The sequence below is a fragment of the Colobus angolensis genome, unplaced genomic scaffold (assembly GCF_000951035.1).
Source record: "Colobus angolensis palliatus isolate OR3802 unplaced genomic scaffold, Cang.pa_1.0 Scaffold244, whole genome shotgun sequence".
Taxonomy (NCBI): Eukaryota; Metazoa; Chordata; class Mammalia; order Primates; family Cercopithecidae; genus Colobus; species Colobus angolensis.
In genome coordinates, this window is record NW_012115644.1 from 3,793,448 (window position 1) to 3,811,430 (window position 17,983).

At 37.9% G+C, this 17,983-nt stretch overlaps 1 protein-coding gene across 2 annotated transcripts in view; it reads left to right on the forward strand.

The window, feature by feature from the left end:
* Nucleotides 1-17,983, forward strand: part of SEC24B (SEC24 family member B) — a 94,367-nt gene that overhangs the window by 47,414 nt on the left and 28,970 nt on the right. The window contains exons 6-9 of one of the 2 annotated variants that reach the window (XM_011945748.1): nucleotides 224-465; nucleotides 11,036-11,220; nucleotides 15,028-15,130; nucleotides 16,968-17,094. In XM_011945748.1, coding sequence (XP_011801138.1) covers nucleotides 224-465; nucleotides 11,036-11,220; nucleotides 15,028-15,130; nucleotides 16,968-17,094 — 657 coding nt within the window. The remainder of the gene's footprint in view (nucleotides 1-223; nucleotides 466-11,035; nucleotides 11,221-15,027; nucleotides 15,131-16,967; nucleotides 17,095-17,983) is intronic. The other variant, XM_011945749.1, reaches the window with a different exon arrangement.

Sequence of the window (17,983 nt, forward strand, 5' to 3'; positions counted from 1 at the left end):
TAGCCAGGATGGTGTCGATCTCCTGACCTCGTGATCCGCCCGTCTCGGCCTCCCAAAGTGCTGGGATTACAGGCTTGAGCCACCGCGCCCGGCCTCAAAATTTCTTAGAATAAAAAGCTTTAAAAAGAAAAAAGGAAATGTCGGGTTATGGACTGGATCAGGAGTCCAGTCTTTGTGGAGTCTTGATTTTCAGGTGTTAACACCATGTGTTGCCATTTTTTAGATATGCTTTCTTCATCAGCAAGCAGTCCTGCTCCTGATCCCGCCCCTGAACCTGATCCTGCTTCTGCTCCAGCTCCAGCTTCAGCTGCAGCTCCTGTCATCCCTCAGCCTTCAAAAATGGCTAAGCCTTTTGGCTATGGCTATCCAGCACTTCAGCCTGGTTATCAGAATACTACAGCACCACTTACTTCTGGAGTACAGCCCAGTAACCCGGTATATTCTGGATTCCAGCAGTATCCTCAAGTATGTGTTCAGTCATATACGCATATTGTAACAGTTATAAAACTTAATTCTGACAAATTCCTGGTGGGATTTGTACCTAAGATCCAAGTGGTACAAATACATGTCAGCCTATATCAAACATACGTAGAATTTGATCTCAGCTTTTTTGTGTGTATATATGTAGAGAAAGATTAAATGAAATATAAATACCACATTTTTAAAAAGGTTAAATCTAGATCAAGATATTAGCTATGATTTTATTTTTCTTCACTGTATCTTTATTTTTCAGTCTGCAATTGCAAGTATTAATTTTATAATCAGAAAATTTAAGTAAATGTTAAGTTTTTAAAAAAATTTTGTATTATCAAACTGGCATTCTCCTTAGAAAATGACAGGTAAAATGTGATTTGGTCCCTACCCTGCATTTAAAGAACTTTATGGCACATAACTCATCTTGATGAGAGCCTCCACACACATAAATATGCTCATAGGTTCACATGCTCGTTTACTGCTGAAGTGGCTACACTTTCTAGGGTATGGACCCATGGTTCGTCATCTTGCAGCCAGGAAAATTTAGGATGCGGACACGCATGAGGAGTTTATGGGTGGAAGTTTAATAGGCAGAAGAGAGGAGAAAGAGAAACAGCTTTCTCGAGAGGGGCCTCCAAGTGGAAAACACTGGCTGGAGGTAGATGCACCAAATCTTACAGTCCATCTTGAGGAGGCAATGTCTTATTTCCTTAGGGCTCACAGATCGGTTCGATTAGTTGTTACCTTTACATAAGGCATTCAGGGAGAGGCTGGTTGCCCTACCCTAATCTTCTTATGCAAATAAATTATCCTTGGCCAGCACCATTTTGTCTGCTCTTTACTGTACATGTGACTGGCAGAGAAGGGAATGAGGGAACCGCCATCTTGAACATGTCTGGCCCCTAGTTCCTGCCAGCATTCACCCTTGGAGGCCGCCAGCTTGCTTGTCTATGTCTGCAGCTCGACTTTACAGGCTGCTTTTCCTTACAGAATGGTTTGGGGCTGCTTTTCCTTAAAAAGAAAAGCCTTAACTGAGGAGTCACATACCCTCACTATCTGCCTAAGTTATTTCTTCTTAACTCCTATATCACTGCTGCTAGGACCCATTCTGACATGACCTTTTCTGGAGCCACCTCATAAACCTAGCAGTTTAACAACTGATATGGTATTTATACAGTGAAATACTTGACAGTATTTCATTCATATCTATATTTCTTGAGAAGAAAATAAAATACAGGGAAACAAATTTTTTTTTTTTTTGAGACGGCGCCTCACTCTACCGCCTAGGCTGGAGTACAGTGGCGCGATCTCGGCTCACACTGCAACCTCTGCCTCCCAGGTTCAAGTGATTCTCCTGCCTCAGCCTTCCAAGTAGCTGTGATTACAGGTGCCCACCACCATGCACGGCTAATTCTGCATTTTTAGTAGAGATGATGTTTCACCATGTTGGCCAGGCTGGTTTCAAACTCCTGACCTCAAGTGATCTGCCTGTCTCGGCCTCCCAAAGTGCTGGGATTACAGGAGTGAGCCACCCGCCTGGCCAGGAAACAATTTTAATGACAAGAGTATTGCTACTTACAGAAAACTGTTCTCAGTTGACTAACCTTATAGAAATTTTATGGTGAAGTAAGAATGAAAATGAGAAATAGGATAATCAGTGAGGAGCAGTGGCTTACTCATGTAGTTCCAGCTACTCAAGACTAAAGTAGAAGGATTGCTTAAGCTCAGGAGTTTGAATCTAGCCTGGGTGACATACCAGGAAGCCATCGTGAGTGGGGGTGGGGCAAAAGAAAAAGGAAAATTACTTGTTTCTGGAATTTAACCTTAGAATTAAAGTACAGAGGAAAAAGGGAGGAAGAAAACTGAGAGAGACATTAGAGGAATATGGTTGGTTAGTACAGATTTCTCTGCCTCCCTTTTGCTAGATTTTATTTATGGCTCTGTTATGCCATATGAAACAATTTTTAAGTCTGTCTTGTTTGACTTTTGTACTTCTAGGCAAGTTCCTATTTGGGGTTGCAACATATTATTTACTTAGAATTTTTATGACAAGAAAACCAGGTTCAAAGAAAAGGTTGATTCTTGGAAGTGTTGAGCAAAGAGAAAAAAAAATTATTTTGAAATAGTAAGTGGTCTTAAATAATGACTTAGGATAATAGTCCACAAACCATGGCCCTCTGGCGAAATCGAGCCCACTGCCTGTTTGTAAATAAAGTTTTATTGGAATACAGCCATGCCCATTCTTTTATGTTATTGTCTATGGCTGCTTTTGCGCTGCAGTAGTACAGTTGAGTAGTTGCAAAAGAGATCATGTGGCTCTCAACTATCCACAGAAGAAGTTTGCTGACCCCTGACAAAGGAGTACAGGAAGTATTTTTTATTTCGTATTTTATTTGGGAGGTTATTTTAGAAGTGTCAAGAAATTACCTTTGGGATAAGAGTAAAAATAAATATTCTACCAGAATTTAAAAATACAACATCATTTTATTCCATAATCACAATCCTTTTTATATTCTGGATCTAGGACAAGTGTTAGAAAAGTTTGGATAAAGGGGACAAAGATATACTAAAAAGTAACCTGGGTTATCACTCACACTTAAGTGAGCATCATAAAGCCAAAATATTTAGAAGTAGACTGTTAGAAAGGAACCATTCCCACCTTTCTTTTCTTTTACTTAATTGGAAGCATACCATGTGTACTTGTGTCTAGATTCTTTTGCTCAACATTATGCTTATTGTGTGATTGTAATTCATTCGTTTTCATTTGTTCTGTGGTACTCAATCATGTGAATAGACCAGTTTGCTTGTTTGTTCTATTGTTGATGGGCATTGGGGTAACTTTCCAGTGTGGGGCCATTATGAATGATGCTATTGTGAACATTTCTGTCCCTGTCTTTTAGTGAGTGTATGTATCTAGGAATGGAATTGCTGGGCCATTAGATACTCATTTTTCAACTTTAGCAGTTAAAGCTAGACAGTTTGCCAAAGTGATGTTCTGATTTATACCTCAATAGCAGCATGTGAGAGTACAGTTGCTTCACATTCGTGTCAACACTTGGAATTTTGACTTCTTAAATTTTAAATAGTCACCTTCCTTTCATTTTGTGAGGAAATAGAAACTCAAATAAATGAAATCACCTGTCCAGTACCAGGCTTGGTTCTAAGAATGCAAAAGACCTTGCAGTTCAGAATTAAGCACTTTTTTCTCTTTAACTGATAAGGATTTGTACAGTAAAAAGTCATACTCAGACTTTTTACTGTAGATATGTGGATATATGGATCTTTCCAAGGAAGATTACAGGCAGCTATTTATTTTTGTCTGATCTGAATTTAAAACCATTTTTTGAACACTACTGTTTTAGGGTCAGTGAACAGTAATGATTTAGGTATACAGCTAGGACCTACATTTAAATTCTTATCTACTAAAAAAAGATGATAAATTTTAATTGAAGATTAAAATTATCAAACTTTTTAAAAAGCTTTTTTTTTTTTTTGAGACGGAGTCTCGCTCTGTCGCCCAGGCTGGAGTGCATTGGCACAATCTTGGCTCATGGCTCACTGCCACCTCCGCCTTCCAGGTTCAAGCGATTCTCCTGCCTCAGCCTCCCAAGTAGCTGGCACTACAGGTATGTGCCACCACATCCAACTAATTTTTTGTATTTTTAGTAGAGATGGGGTTTCACTGTGTTAGCCAAGATGGTCTGGATCTCCTGACCTCGTGATCTGCCCACCTGGGCCTCCCAAAGTGCTGGGATCACAGGTGTGAGCCACCATGCCTGGCCCATTTATTTTCGAAGTTCCAGGTAGGGTAAGAATATCTTAGCTTAGCTTTAAACAGTCTTAATAGTCATAATAAAGTTGAAATGGCTTTAAATGTTGTACTTAATGTTAGTGCAATGAAAGAGCTCTGTGTAAGGGCTTTTCTTTGTATTGATTAATTTGAGATGACTTTTATTAAGTAGTGGGAAACCCTAACAGTTGGTTTTTGAAGAAAAAGCAAAATTTGTTTTTTAGGGTTGAAAAACAGGAAAAAGTCTGATGCTTAAAAACAAAAATAGGCCGGGCGCGGTGGCTCAAGCCTGTAATCCCAGCACTTTGGGAGGCCGAGACGGGTGGATCACGGGGTCAGGAGATCGAGACCATCCTGGCTAACATGGTGAAACCCCATCTCTACTAAAAAAAATACAAAAAGCTAGCCAGGCGAGGTGGCGGGCGCCTGTAGTCCCAGCTACTCTGGAGGCTGAGGCAGGAGAATGGCGTAAACCCGGGAGGCGGAGCTTGCAGTGAGCTGAGATCCGGCCACTGCACTCCAGCCTGGGCGACAGTGAGACTCCGTCTCAAAAAAAAAAAAAAAAACAAAAATAAAAATTAGAAAAATATTTTCAGTGAATATATGAAAAACCAGATATAGATAATATATAGCTTTTTAAAATTACAAATTTAGTGAGATCAATTAGAGAAAATGCAGATAAACAAAAGGTAAAATACTAATAAATGTTAACCAGTATTTCTACCAGGTTGTAGACAGCAATGCTTAGAGTCTGTCTTTCCAGGTTTCTTTCACTACACCTTGCTAGGGAAGCCAGGAAAGGAGCTGATTGTCTAGATGACTTGTTTAAACAAACAAAAGAAGTTGAAAAATACAAATATCACTTTGGAAAATGTTTAAATTTATTTAACAGTATAAGAAGAAACCTATCTTATATCTTTCATCATTTTGGTACTTGTATGTTTTATAATGAGTCTCCCATTTGTGGGACATAACTCAGTTTCAAAATCAGCATCCTTTTAAGCTTGGTGTGCATCTGTGATCCCAGTTAAGACAGGAGAATCACTTGAGCTGAGGAGTTTGAGACCAACCTGGGCAACATAGCAAGAACCTATGACAAAAGAAAAAAATCCTTGTATGTGTATACACACACATACACACACACATACTTTATCATACATAAATGCACATACATACAGTCATGTGTTTCATAAAGACATTTTAGTCAATGATGGACCCACATATATGATGGTGGTCCCATAAGATTATAATGGAGCTGAAAAATTCCTGTCACCTATTGACTTCGTAGCTGTGCTAATGTGGTAGCACAGTTATGCACAGTGCATAATACTTGATAACAAAAATAAATGACTACTGGTTTATGTATTTACTTATACTAAACTTTTTATCATTATTTTAGAGTGTACTCCTTCTATTTATAAAAAATAAAAGTTAACTGTAAAGCAGCCTCACACAGGTCTTCCAGGAAGTATCCAGAAGAAGGCATTGTTATCACAGGAAATGACAGCTCCTTACATGTTTTTACACCTTAAGACCTTCCAGTGGGACAAGATGTGGAGGTGGAAGGCAGTGATTATTGATCCTGATCCTGTGTAGGACTACACAAATGTGTGTGTTTGTGTATTCATTTTCAACAAAACAGTTTAAAAAGAAAAAAGTTTAAAATAGAAAAAAGCTTATAGAATAAGGCTGTAAAAGGAAAATTTTTTGTACAGCTGTACAATGTGTGTTTTACACTGTTTTTGCAAAAGTCAAAAAGTTATTTAGATTGGTGCAAAAGTCATTGTGGTTCTTGCCATTGAAAGTAATGACAGGCCAGGCGCAGTGGCTCACACCTGTAATCCCAGCACTTTGGGAGGCTGAGACGAGTGGATCTTCTGAGGTCAGGAGTTTGAGATCAGCCTGGCCAACATGGTGAAACCCTGTCTCTACTAAAAATACAAAAATTAGCTGTGCTTGGTGGCGGGCGCCTGTAATCCCAGCTACTAGGGAGGCTGAGGCAGGAGAATTGTTTGAACCTGGGAGGCGGAGGTTGCAGTGAGCCAAAATTGCACCAGTGCACACCAGCCTGGGCAACAAGAGCAAGAATCCATCTTAAAAAAAAAAAAAAGTAATGACAAAACCCACAGTTACATTTGCACCAACCTATTAAAATAAGTAGTTTATGAGGTAAAAAAGTTACAGTAAACTAATGTATTATAGGAGAAAGAAAAACTTTTTTTTTCCCACAGAGTCTCGTTCGGTCAGTCAGGCTAGAGTGCAGTGGCACAATCTTGGCTCTCACTGCAACCTCCACCTCCCAGGTTCAAGCGATTCTCATGCCTCAGCCTCCCAAGTAACTGGAAGATTACAGGCACCTGCCAGTACCATAACCGACTAATTTCTGTATTTTTAGTAGAGGCGGGGTTTCACCATGTTGTCCAGGCTGGTCTCAAACTCTGGGTCTCAAGTGATCCACCTGCCTAGGTCTCCTGAAGTGCTGGGATTACAGACATGAGCCACCATGCCTGGCCAAAAACTGTATTTTTATAGGTTTGATAAAGCCTAAATGTGCAGTGTTTTTAAAGTCTGCAGTACACTGGTGTCCTGGGCTATCACCTTCACTCACCACTCACTGACTCACCCAGAGCAACTTCCAGTCCTGTAAGCTCCATTCATACTAAGTACCCTATGCAAGTGTACCATTTTGTATATTTTATACTATATTGTTCCTGTAGTTTCTGTGTTTAGATATGCAAATATCATTGTGTGCAGTTGCCTACAGTATTCAACACAGTAACAGTGCTGTGCGGGTTTGTAGCCTAGAAGCAATAGGCTATATCATATAGCCCAGGTTTGTAGTAGGCTATACCATCTAGGTTTGTGCGTACACTCTGTGATGGTTACACAACGACACATTTCTCAGAACATGTCCTCATCATTAAGCGACGTGACTACATACACACATTTGTGCATTTGTCTTAACTATTTCCTTAAGTGGAATTACAGAATCAAAACATTTAATGGGTATTGTTTTTTGGTTTTTGTTTTGTTTTGTTTTGTTTTGTTTTGTTTTGTTTGAGATGGAGTCTCGCTCTGTGTCCCAAGCTGGAGTGCAGTGGCACGATCGCGGTTCACTACAACCTCTGCCTCCCAGGTTCAAGTGATTCTCTTGCCTCAGCTTCCCTAGTAACTGGGATTATAGGCGCGTGCCACCAGGTCCAGCTTAATTTTTGTGTTTTTAATAGAGGTGAGGCTTTACCATGTTGGCCAGACTGGTCTCCAACTCCTCACCTCAGATGATCTACCTGTTTTGGCCTCCCAGAGTGCTGGGATTACAGGCGTGAGCCACCACATCTGGCCAGCATTTAATTCTTTTAAGACTTTGGAATTTCTCTCTACTAAATAGAAGTTTGTTTCTACTCTGTGTCAGTGGTATTCTAGGCACTGAGAATACGAGAGGAGGCTCAGTGAACAAAACAGTTCCTGCTCTTAAGAAGGTTGGTGGGAGGTCAAGATGAATAAGACAATAAATAAGTAAACAAATAGTTTATTTCAAGTAGTTGCAAGTGCCATGAAGTAAGACCAGTTGAACTAGTTCTCCTGTCTCAGATTCCCAAGTAGCTGGGACTACAGGCATGTGCCACCAGGCCCAGCTAATTTTTCTTTTTCTTTTTTTTTTCCTGAGATGGAGTTTCACTCTTGTTGCCTGGCTGGAGTGCAGTGGCACATTATCGGCTCACTGCAACCTCTGCTTTCAGGTTTCAAACAATTCTCCTGCTTCAGCCTCCTGAGTAGCTGGGATTACAGGTGCCCGCCACACCATGCCCAGCTAATTTTTCAATTTTTAGTAGAGACGGGGTTTAACCATGTTGGCCAGGCTGGTCTTGAACTCCTGGCCTCGTGATCCACCCACCTCAGGCTCCCAAAGTACTGGGATTACAGGCGTGAGCCACTGTGCCCAATCTAATTTTTGTATTTTTAGTAGAGATGGGGTTTCAATATGTTGGCCAAACTGGCCTCGAACTCCTGAAGTCAAGTGACACGCCCACCTCAGCCTCCCAGAGTGCCGGGATTGCAGGCGTGAGCCACTGTGTCTGGCCTCATTTTATAATTTCTTTTGTTGTTTTTACCTTTGTTTGTATCCTTTAAAAGGTCTTTTCAGTCTTAAGATTAGGAAAATATTCTAGCTATTTTTTTTTTAGTTATTTGATGATTTTGGTTTTGCATCATTAATCCGTCTAAGGTTTTATTTTGGTACATAATGTAAATAACAAGTCTCATTTTCTCCCCTTCACCTGCAAAATGGTTTACCCTTAGTTCACTATCATTTATTAGATAATCTGTCTTCTCTCTCTGATTAAATATCCCACCTTTATTTTATGTCCTAAATTCTTAGAAAATTGGGTCTTTTGGGGGGTTTTCTGTTATATACTACTGTTAATTCATGTGATCATTTTTCTGATTCTTTACAGCTCTACAGAAAACTCAGAGAATCCTTTCTATTATCCAGTTTTTTTCCTTAACAGCACCACCTTCAGTTACTGTCAACATTTTGCTATATTTGTTTCATATGGGTCTACACTGCCCCCACCCCACCACCACTTTTCTTGCTGAGGATTTTAAAATTAGGGAGGTAGACAGCATTTCTTACATAATCACAATACTACTGTCATAGCCAACAAAATTAATAACTTCTAAATGTCATTTAAAATTCAGTCTATATTCACATTTTCCAGACTATTTCAAAAATGCCTTTGTATACTTTGTTCACATTAAAACCCAAATAATAGTTTACTAATTTCATTTGCTTATGTCTCTTAATTCTTGTTTTAATTTAAAACAAGCTCCACCCCTCTTTTTTTTAATGCCTTTGATTTGGTAAAATAGTAACTGAGTCTGTTGTTCTGTAGAATGTCCTGCATTCCGAATTTAGCTGTTTACTTCTTTGTGGTATCATTTAACTTATTTCTGTTTCATTTTCTGTGGATTGGGAGTTAGATCTAATGGTTGATTATATTTAGGTGTATTACTTCAATTATTTGTTTATTTAGGTCCTAATATGTATTTTGGTGATGTACACTTCAAAATAATATCTGTTTATTTCACTTATACCAGTGCTAGGCTTGATTAGTACCTCATATGGTGACATCCTGATCCTTTAATTGTGAAGTTCCTCGTTAAGCTTTCACCCAGTGGCTTTATCATCTGTTGATATCTGTGGTCTTCCATTACAAGTGACCACTACCTGACCATTTATTTCAGTATGGATTGTTAAAATAGTGATTTTTCTGAATGTATCATTATCCATATATTAGCTGGAATTCATTATTAGCGTAATGGAGTGCTGGGTAGCTGCAAAAAGAAATGCAGAAGGTATAGGCATAGAGTTATTGCCAGGACATTTTTTTGTTGAAAAAGGGGCTATATTTACAACAGCATGTATGTTTACCTTATATAAATAGAACCAATGGAAGGATTAAACCATAAGCTAATAAAAATAGTTAACGATAGGCAGAGGTGACTAAGAGTGAAATAAGATATCTCTGAATACCTTACTGTATTAGTACCTTATTATAATTTTTTTGACATTAGAATTATGTAAATGTCATGTTTACTCAAAAACCAAAAAGATTAAAAATGATTCTTAAATATGAAAAAAAAAATGTTTAAAAAACCTGTTTATCAAGTTGGATACATTCTAATGCCAAGAAAAGTACTGTTCAAGCTGATCTTAAAACCTAGTATTCTATACATCTCAGTGGGATATAATGTAAGGACAAAAAGAACTATGAAAAATTTAATAATCTGACATAATATTGATAGTGTTATAAATGTATATTATAGGATAAAATAATGCTGTTACCATTAGAAATCAAGATTTGTAGCAAAAGAGAACAGAGATACCAGTATAAAATCAAAGAACTTAAGTAAAAACCCCATCATCTTAAATTTGAATTGGAACTGTCAACGTGGATTCATTATTTGCTTCTACTTTAACATCTATATTTTCCATCTTTACCTATTGCAAGTATCTGGAAGTAATAATAGCACACTAGTAATGAGCACCTTTGTAATCCAGAGTATGGTTTTTAGATGTCATCTCTACTGAAAAGGAGCCAAGATTCCTTTTTAAACAAACAATTCTAGATTTGAAGTAAAAGAGTATAAAATATTGTGTAAGAAAGCAGGGAAACTAACAAAGGCTAGTTAGGTTCCTATAAAAGAACACTGGGGCCATCTTGAAAGAGCTTTCACTGGCTAAAGATTGGGTAGTTTGAACATCATAAGAATAATGACTATAATTCATTACATCAGTTTGAGTTAACAAAAAGCCGTGAATTCATGATAATAGTAAATATATAGGAAACAAAAAAATAAGGCAAAACCTGTTGAACACTATTGTACATTTCTGTGGTATCGACTCATTGTGAAACTTGATAATTGGGGGAGGGGGAGGGGAACCTTGAGACTAGTGGGGCATTTATCCTGTTTTTCAAGTGTAAACTGTATTCAGGGAAACCAAATTGCTAGTGTTGAAAAGCATTGTTGCTGAAATTTCATTGCAAAGGTTAACCTTGCTAATAAGATTCAAATTTATTCAGTACTTTGGCTTTGAGTTTTTTTCAAGTGTGCTTTAAGATTGACTGCATACTAAGTCATTCTATTACCAAGCCAGTTTTAAATTTTCTTACCTTTTTGCTTTTTCTGTATGTTGAGATATGTAGTATATATAGTATAAGAAAATTTATTTATGTTTTATTGTTCTTTTGTTTTGAATTGCTCTTTCAGCAGTATCCTGGTGTGAACCAGCTGTCCTCCAGTCTGGGAGGATTGAGTCTTCAGAGTTCTCCACAACCAGAAAGCCTGAGACCTGTAAACCTCACTCAGGAGAGGAATATTTTACCCATGACTCCTGTTTGGGCTCCTGTACCTAACTTGAATGCAGACCTCAAAAAATTAAACTGTAGCCCAGAGTAGGTATTTATTTATTTTATAATCTTTCTTAAGTGATGAAAGCATTGTATGACTTTCAAAAATAGTAAAAGTAGTATGTTATTTCTTCGGTTGGAAGTTTTGTTAATGTTGACTTTTCTATTTTAGTTTGTATAGATGTAAAATTTGGTTTAGATAATCTGTTTTTGTTCCCATCTCTGTCTCAATCCAGTCCCTTCCCCCTATCACCTAATGTTAGGGAAATTATTTCTATTTGAATGACGGGTTTCAGGAACCCAAATCTAACTATATTTATTATTTCATAAATCTTTTTCCTCACTTTTCAGTAATAATAACTTACATCTTTTAAATAAGGATAAATATTTAAAATTTCAGGCTTTGCTTGAAAAGAACATAGACCTCACTTATGTAATCTCAAGAACAGGTTTAGATAAAAGGGTTTATCTCAGAATTTTCTTTTCCCACTCAGTAGACTCCCAGGCTTACTAATCCAGTCTGAATCTAGACCGGATTTCCTTTAATAGAGAAGTTTAGCTGGCAGACTGCACTGGCAGCCACCAAGCCCTGGTGTACCTTTGTGTGAATGGGCTGTGTTACTCACTTCACAGTGCCTCATGTCTTTGTTCTTGTATGCTTTTAGTTCTTCTGTATCCTATGAATAGGATATCCCCCGGTCCAATTTTTTTTTTTTTTTTTTTTTTTTTTTTTAAGAAAACATCCTCCTGCTCCTGGAGTTTCTCCTCCTCATAAAGTAAACACTGATTCACAGAACAACATTGTCTTTTTTGTTGTTGTTGTTGTTGTTTGTTTGATGGGGTCTCATTCTGTTACCCAGGCTGGAGTGCAGTGGCCCGATCTTGGCTGACTGCAACCTCTGCCTCCCAGGTTCAAGTGATTCTCATGCCTCAGCCACCAAGTAGCTGAGATTACAGGTGTGCACCATGACGCCTAATTTTTGTATTTTTAGTAGAGATGGGGTTTCGCCATGTTGGGTAGACTGTTCTCGAACTCCTGACTTCAGGTGACCTGCCCGCCTTGGCCTCCCAAAGTGCTGGGATTATAGGCGTGATCCACCACACTTGGCCAACATTGTCTTCTTTCTTGCATTAGGAGAATTAGTATTGTTTAGAGCCAATATTTCCCTTTTCTTTTTTTGTTTTTCTTTTTTTCTTTCTTTTTTTATTTTTGAGATGGAGTTTTGCTCTTGTTGCCCAGGCTGGAGTGCAATAACACCATCTCGGCTCACTGCAACCTCCGCCTCCCGGGTTCAAGCGATTCTCCTGCCTTAGCCTCCCAAAGTACCTGGGATTAAAGGCATGCGCCACCACAGCCAGCTAATTTTGTATTTTTAGTACAGACGTGTTAGGCTGGTCTTGAACTCCCGAGCTTAGGAGATCCACCTGCCTCGGCCTCCCAAAGTGCTGGAATTACAGGCGTGAGCCACCGTGCCCAGCCTATTTCCCTTTTCTTAAAGCAGTAGTTTTCCAGCTTTTTTTTAAAAAAAAGCTGCAAACCACTCTTTCAACCAAAATATTATATAGAATTCCAATATAGAAAATAGGAAGTGGAGCTGCTTTGAGAATTTCCCCTCTTCTTCCACTGTACTCTACCATCCACACACCATCAGTGCCTCAGGTACTGCCAAGATCGTTTCCATAAAAGCGTAGGGCATCGTGGATTATAGGTTGAAAACAGCTGCCCATCCTTCTGAATATAAATTGCTATCAGGTTGATAAGTTTGTAAATTATGACCTTGTAGTATAAAAGGTTAGGCAACCCCCTACATAGGTAAATGTAGTGTATGGGCCGTGCATAGTAGCTCACATCTATAATCCCAGCACTTTGGGAAGCTAAGGCAGGTGGATCACTTGAGCCCAGGAGTTTGTGACCAGCCTGGACAACATGGTGAAACCCCTTCTCTACCAAAAAACAAAAAAATTAGCTGAGCATAGTGCTTTGCACCTGTGGTCCCAGCTACTCTGAAGGCTGAGGTGAGAGGATCGCTTGAGCCCAAAAGGTGGAAGTTGCGGCGATCCGAGATCACACCACTGTACTCCAGTCTGGGTGACAGAGCGAGACCCTGTCTCCAAAAAATAAAAAACTATTTAAAAAAAAGAAAGTATGTTGCATATGTATAAGAGAACCCATAGGTAAGGGGAAGGCATACATTTTTCTACCCAATTATGTGTGTTTTGCGAAAATGTCTCTTTTATCAAAATAAATAATTAGGAGTACAGACTTTAGAGTTGAGCAGACCTAAGTAGCTATGAAACTGTGCAATTTACTTAACCTCTCAAAGTCTCAGTTTTGTCAACTATAAAACAAGAATAATAATAGTATCAACATACTAAGATAAATCATTAATTCAATAAATATTTATTGAATGCCTTGTAAGTTAAATGCAAAGCACTGTTTTCTATGTGCTGGGGATAAAGTTGTAAACAAAACACAGTTCCTGATCTCTATGGGATCACGAACTTATATTCTGTGAACAGTCAAACTAGTAAATATATAATGTAATGTTCAGGGTATTACAGTGAAGAAAAATAAATCAGAATAAGGAGTACGAGTGGAGGGTGAATCTTGTAAATAAAAGAGTCTGGACAGGTTTACCCAAAGACTTTTAACATTTGAGTAGAGATCTGGGTGAAGTGAGAGAGTAAGCCACATGACTCCTCTGGGAATAAAGGTTCCAAGCTGCATGAATAGCAAATGTGGAGGTCCTGAAGCAGGAACAAGCTTTTTGTGTTCAAGGAACAACACTAAGGCTGGAATAAATAGATATCTCTGTATCTCTACATGATATTAATGACTCTTCTTAAAATTTCTTGCCTGGCTTTCAGTACTTCTGCTTTTTACTTCTTTGGCCTCTCCTTTATTCATTCTTTGTTTATGGACCTTAAAACTTCATGAGTTATTTGGCCAGGCGCAGTGGCTCACACCTGTAATCCTAGCACTTTGGAAGGCCGATCACAAGGTCAGGAGATTGAGACCATTCTGGCTAACACGGTGAATCCCTGTCTCTGCTAAAAATACAAAAAATTAACTGGGCGTGGTGGTGGGCGCCTGTAGGCCCAGCTACTCGGGAGGCTGAAGCAGGAGAGTGGTGCGAACCCAGGAGGCGGAGCTTGCAGTGAGCCGAGATCACACCACTGCACCCCAGCCTGGGCGACAGAGCAAGACTCCATCTCAAAAAAAAAAAAAAAGGCCAAAAAACTTCATAAGTTACAAGCACTTTCTCAATGAGAGAAACTGGGCTAGGGTGATACAAAGACAAAATTATCTCTGATCTCAAGTGGCAAAGACAGACAAGAAAACAACCAATTAAAGTAAATCAGACTAATTGATATCATAGAAGCATGCACATATCTCAGAGCACAGAGAAAGAAGTCATTCCTTCTAACTTGGGGAGTTGGGGTGAAGGTGGTTACAAGCGATAACCTTCATGAGTCTTGTAGTAAGAGTGGGAGTTTCACAGGTGCAAAGGGGGCAGTAAAGCAGGAACAGAATAATTAGAGAAATAGGCCTTTTCACTCATGTTTTCTACGTGCTCCTATTCATCTCCTCCAGGCTAATCATAATGGAGTAATTGGTCTTCCCTGAATGTGTACTAATTTTCCACCATGAAAGTGTTGACTCTTTAATTTAGATCTTTTGGCATATATTACATACACGCCTAATTAATCAGGACCTTCTTGCTTATAGTTATAACAACATGCCCAAATGATTTTCACTTGTGTCCTTAAATGCTCTTAATTATCTTACCTACTTCAGTGTATTTTTCTCTGATAGCTAATATCCCTCATGTTGTTTACGTTTTTTTGCAGTTCATTTCGGTGTACTTTGACAAATATTCCACAGACACAGGCTTTACTGAATAAAGCTAAGCTTCCTTTAGGATTGTTGTTACATCCCTTCAGAGACCTAACGGTAAAGTAACATTTTATAATATTTATGGGTACTGACATGTATGCTTATGTACAAGGTACTTAAATTTTATATTTCCTTAGAATTTTCTTTATCTTCTTTTATTCGAAGTTAGAAATAATCATTTCCATGACATTCAACTTGGCAAATGTTTTTTGAACACCTAGTTTGTGACAAGCTCTAAACTAAGCACTGGTAGTACAGAGATGATCAAGTCATTGAAGTTTCCTCCAAAAAGTTCTTATCTAACGGGACAAAGATGTAAAAATAATTACAGTGCAGGATAATTAATAGATGTAATTAATCAAATGTAGGTAGTGAGTACAATATGAGAAGTGATTCCCTGTGGATACAATAGCAAAAGTTTTCTATAAGTGATGAAGTCTGACCTGGATTTTGAAAGATTAGTAGTTTTGGAAAGTGGAATGACCATGGAAGGTAGATACACTTTAGGAGTTCTTCGTTAAACACAAAGGAAACACCAACAATGATGTCCACTTAGACAGGAAAACTGTCTGTTCCTTAACAAATTAAACAAATTTGTTAATTAAAACAAAAACTTTGTAACAGTAGGGATTTTTAAACCTTTAAAGTTTTAAAAGTTTTAAATTTTGAAAACTTCAAAAATAATTTTATTCAGGGCTGTTTTATTTGTACTTCATAAGTTGCATTTCTCTCTCAAACTTTTTTTACTACTGTTGTTTACTACCCTTCTTACTGGTTCTGAGTTTTGCTCTCATTCATCCAAAAAATATTGATTGACTACCTGTCACGTTGGAAGCTGGAGATACAAAGGTTAAAAAGCTTTCCTGTGAAGTTTATTTTCCTACTAGAAGTATAGAAAAGATCAAAATGAATAGAAAATAAAAAAATTCTAGTATGTAATAAGTACATGAAGTTATTCAGTAAATATTTTTAATCACCTATAATACTCTTAAAACCTTATCTGTAAACCAAGACAGTTAATTTCATATATATATATACACACACACATATATATATGTGAGTTTTTCTCTAAATATGGATATCATACAAATACCTTCTGGAAGCATATATACTAAATTGTTTACAGTGACATCCTCTGTGATGTAGAATTCTGTAATTTTTTATTTTCTCATTCTCAGTTAACTATTTCCTGATTGCTTTTTACAACAGATATGTGGTTACTTGCATAACAATAATCATATGTGAAAAAATTAAATACAAAGATCAAAATGTTCATGTGCAGATAGAACAAAAAACAGAATGAAATATACTAAAATGATAGCAGGTTAATTCAGGGACATAGAATAATATGTGATCTCTTAATCTTTTTTCATATTTTCTAAATTTTCTACTTGAATATAAAATTCCTTTCCCAAACTAAGCATAGAGATGTAATTTTTAAAAAAGGCACATTGTGTTTGACTGCTTCTGGCCTCAGCTCCTGTCAGAAATTGCTGTGGCAGTCTAATGAACAGTGCCTAATAGTCTAGTACCAGGTGCAGTCAACAAAGACAAAGGTATTTGTATATGGTATATTTCTTTCTCACTGTTATTTGTAAAGTTCAGCTGATAAGATCTCACTTAAATTATTTTCTTGGCCAATGTTTGGTATGACTTTATTTTAGTGTTATGATTTGTGACAAGAGGGAGAAAACTTGATGGCTACATGTGTTGCCCAGCATGTTGCTGGATTTTATTAATATGCTTCCATATAAAACCACAAAAAAACCACTGCAATCTCTGCTTTCCAGGTTCAAGTTAAGGTTTATGTTCTATATATGGAACAGAGCAGTATATGTCCTCTTTTTCCTTGGGGTGCCTTTTTCTGCTACAATTTCTTTATTTTATTTCCTAGCAATTACCAGTGATAACATCAAATACCATTGTGAGGTGCCGATCCTGTCGAACATACATTAACCCCTTTGTATCCTTCATTGATCAACGTAGATGGAAATGCAATTTGTGCTATAGAGTTAATGATGGTGAGTTTTAGATTCTTAAATGTGTTTTAATCCTATTTTCAACATTTTTTTGACATTTTGTCATCTCCCGGTTTCTCTCTTCATTGCTTTAAAAAGAATTTTCATGCCATCTTTAGTAGAGGGGAATATAGGCTAAGGCTAGGACTAGGGATTCTTCATTTTGGCTGACCAAGGGATAATTGACAATGAGGAGAGTAGCAGTGAGGACGAAGTAAAAAAAAAAAAGGTCAGAAACAGTGACACTCATGCAGGTGAGCTTATGCAGACTAGTTATGCTTGCCCTGACAGTAAGATTGTCTTACATTTGTCTGTTTGGTTCATTCAACTCAGGTAGAACTTTGCCAGTGTATCTAGATGCATGCATGTATATGTGTCTGTCTCTTGTTCCCTTTACTTATTTCTTTGGTTCCCTTACTAGAGTTGCTTTCAAATTTTTGTTTCTCTGTCTGATTTTTTTCCATGTCATTTGATATAATAACTAGGATACAAGTCTAAGAAGGAAGGTTATTTGCATCCTGGTTTTCTCACCTGATTTCAGAACATAAATTTTTTTTATCCTTCTGATCTATTGTTTATTTTTTTTTTTAGTTTTTTTTTTTTTTTTGAGGCAGAGTCTTGCTCTGTCGCCCAGACTGGAGTGCAGTGGCGTGATATGGCTCACTGCAATCCCTGCTTTCCAGGTTCAAGCTATAAGTTCTTCTCATGCCTCAGACTCCCAAATAGCTGAGACTACAGGCTTGCACCACCACTTCTGGCTAATTTTTGTATTTTCAGTAGAAATGGGATCTCACTATGTTGGCCAGGCTAGTCCTGAACTCCTGGGCTCATGTGATCCATCCGCCTCAGGCTTCAGTCTCCCAAGAGCTGGGATTACAGACATGAGCCGCTG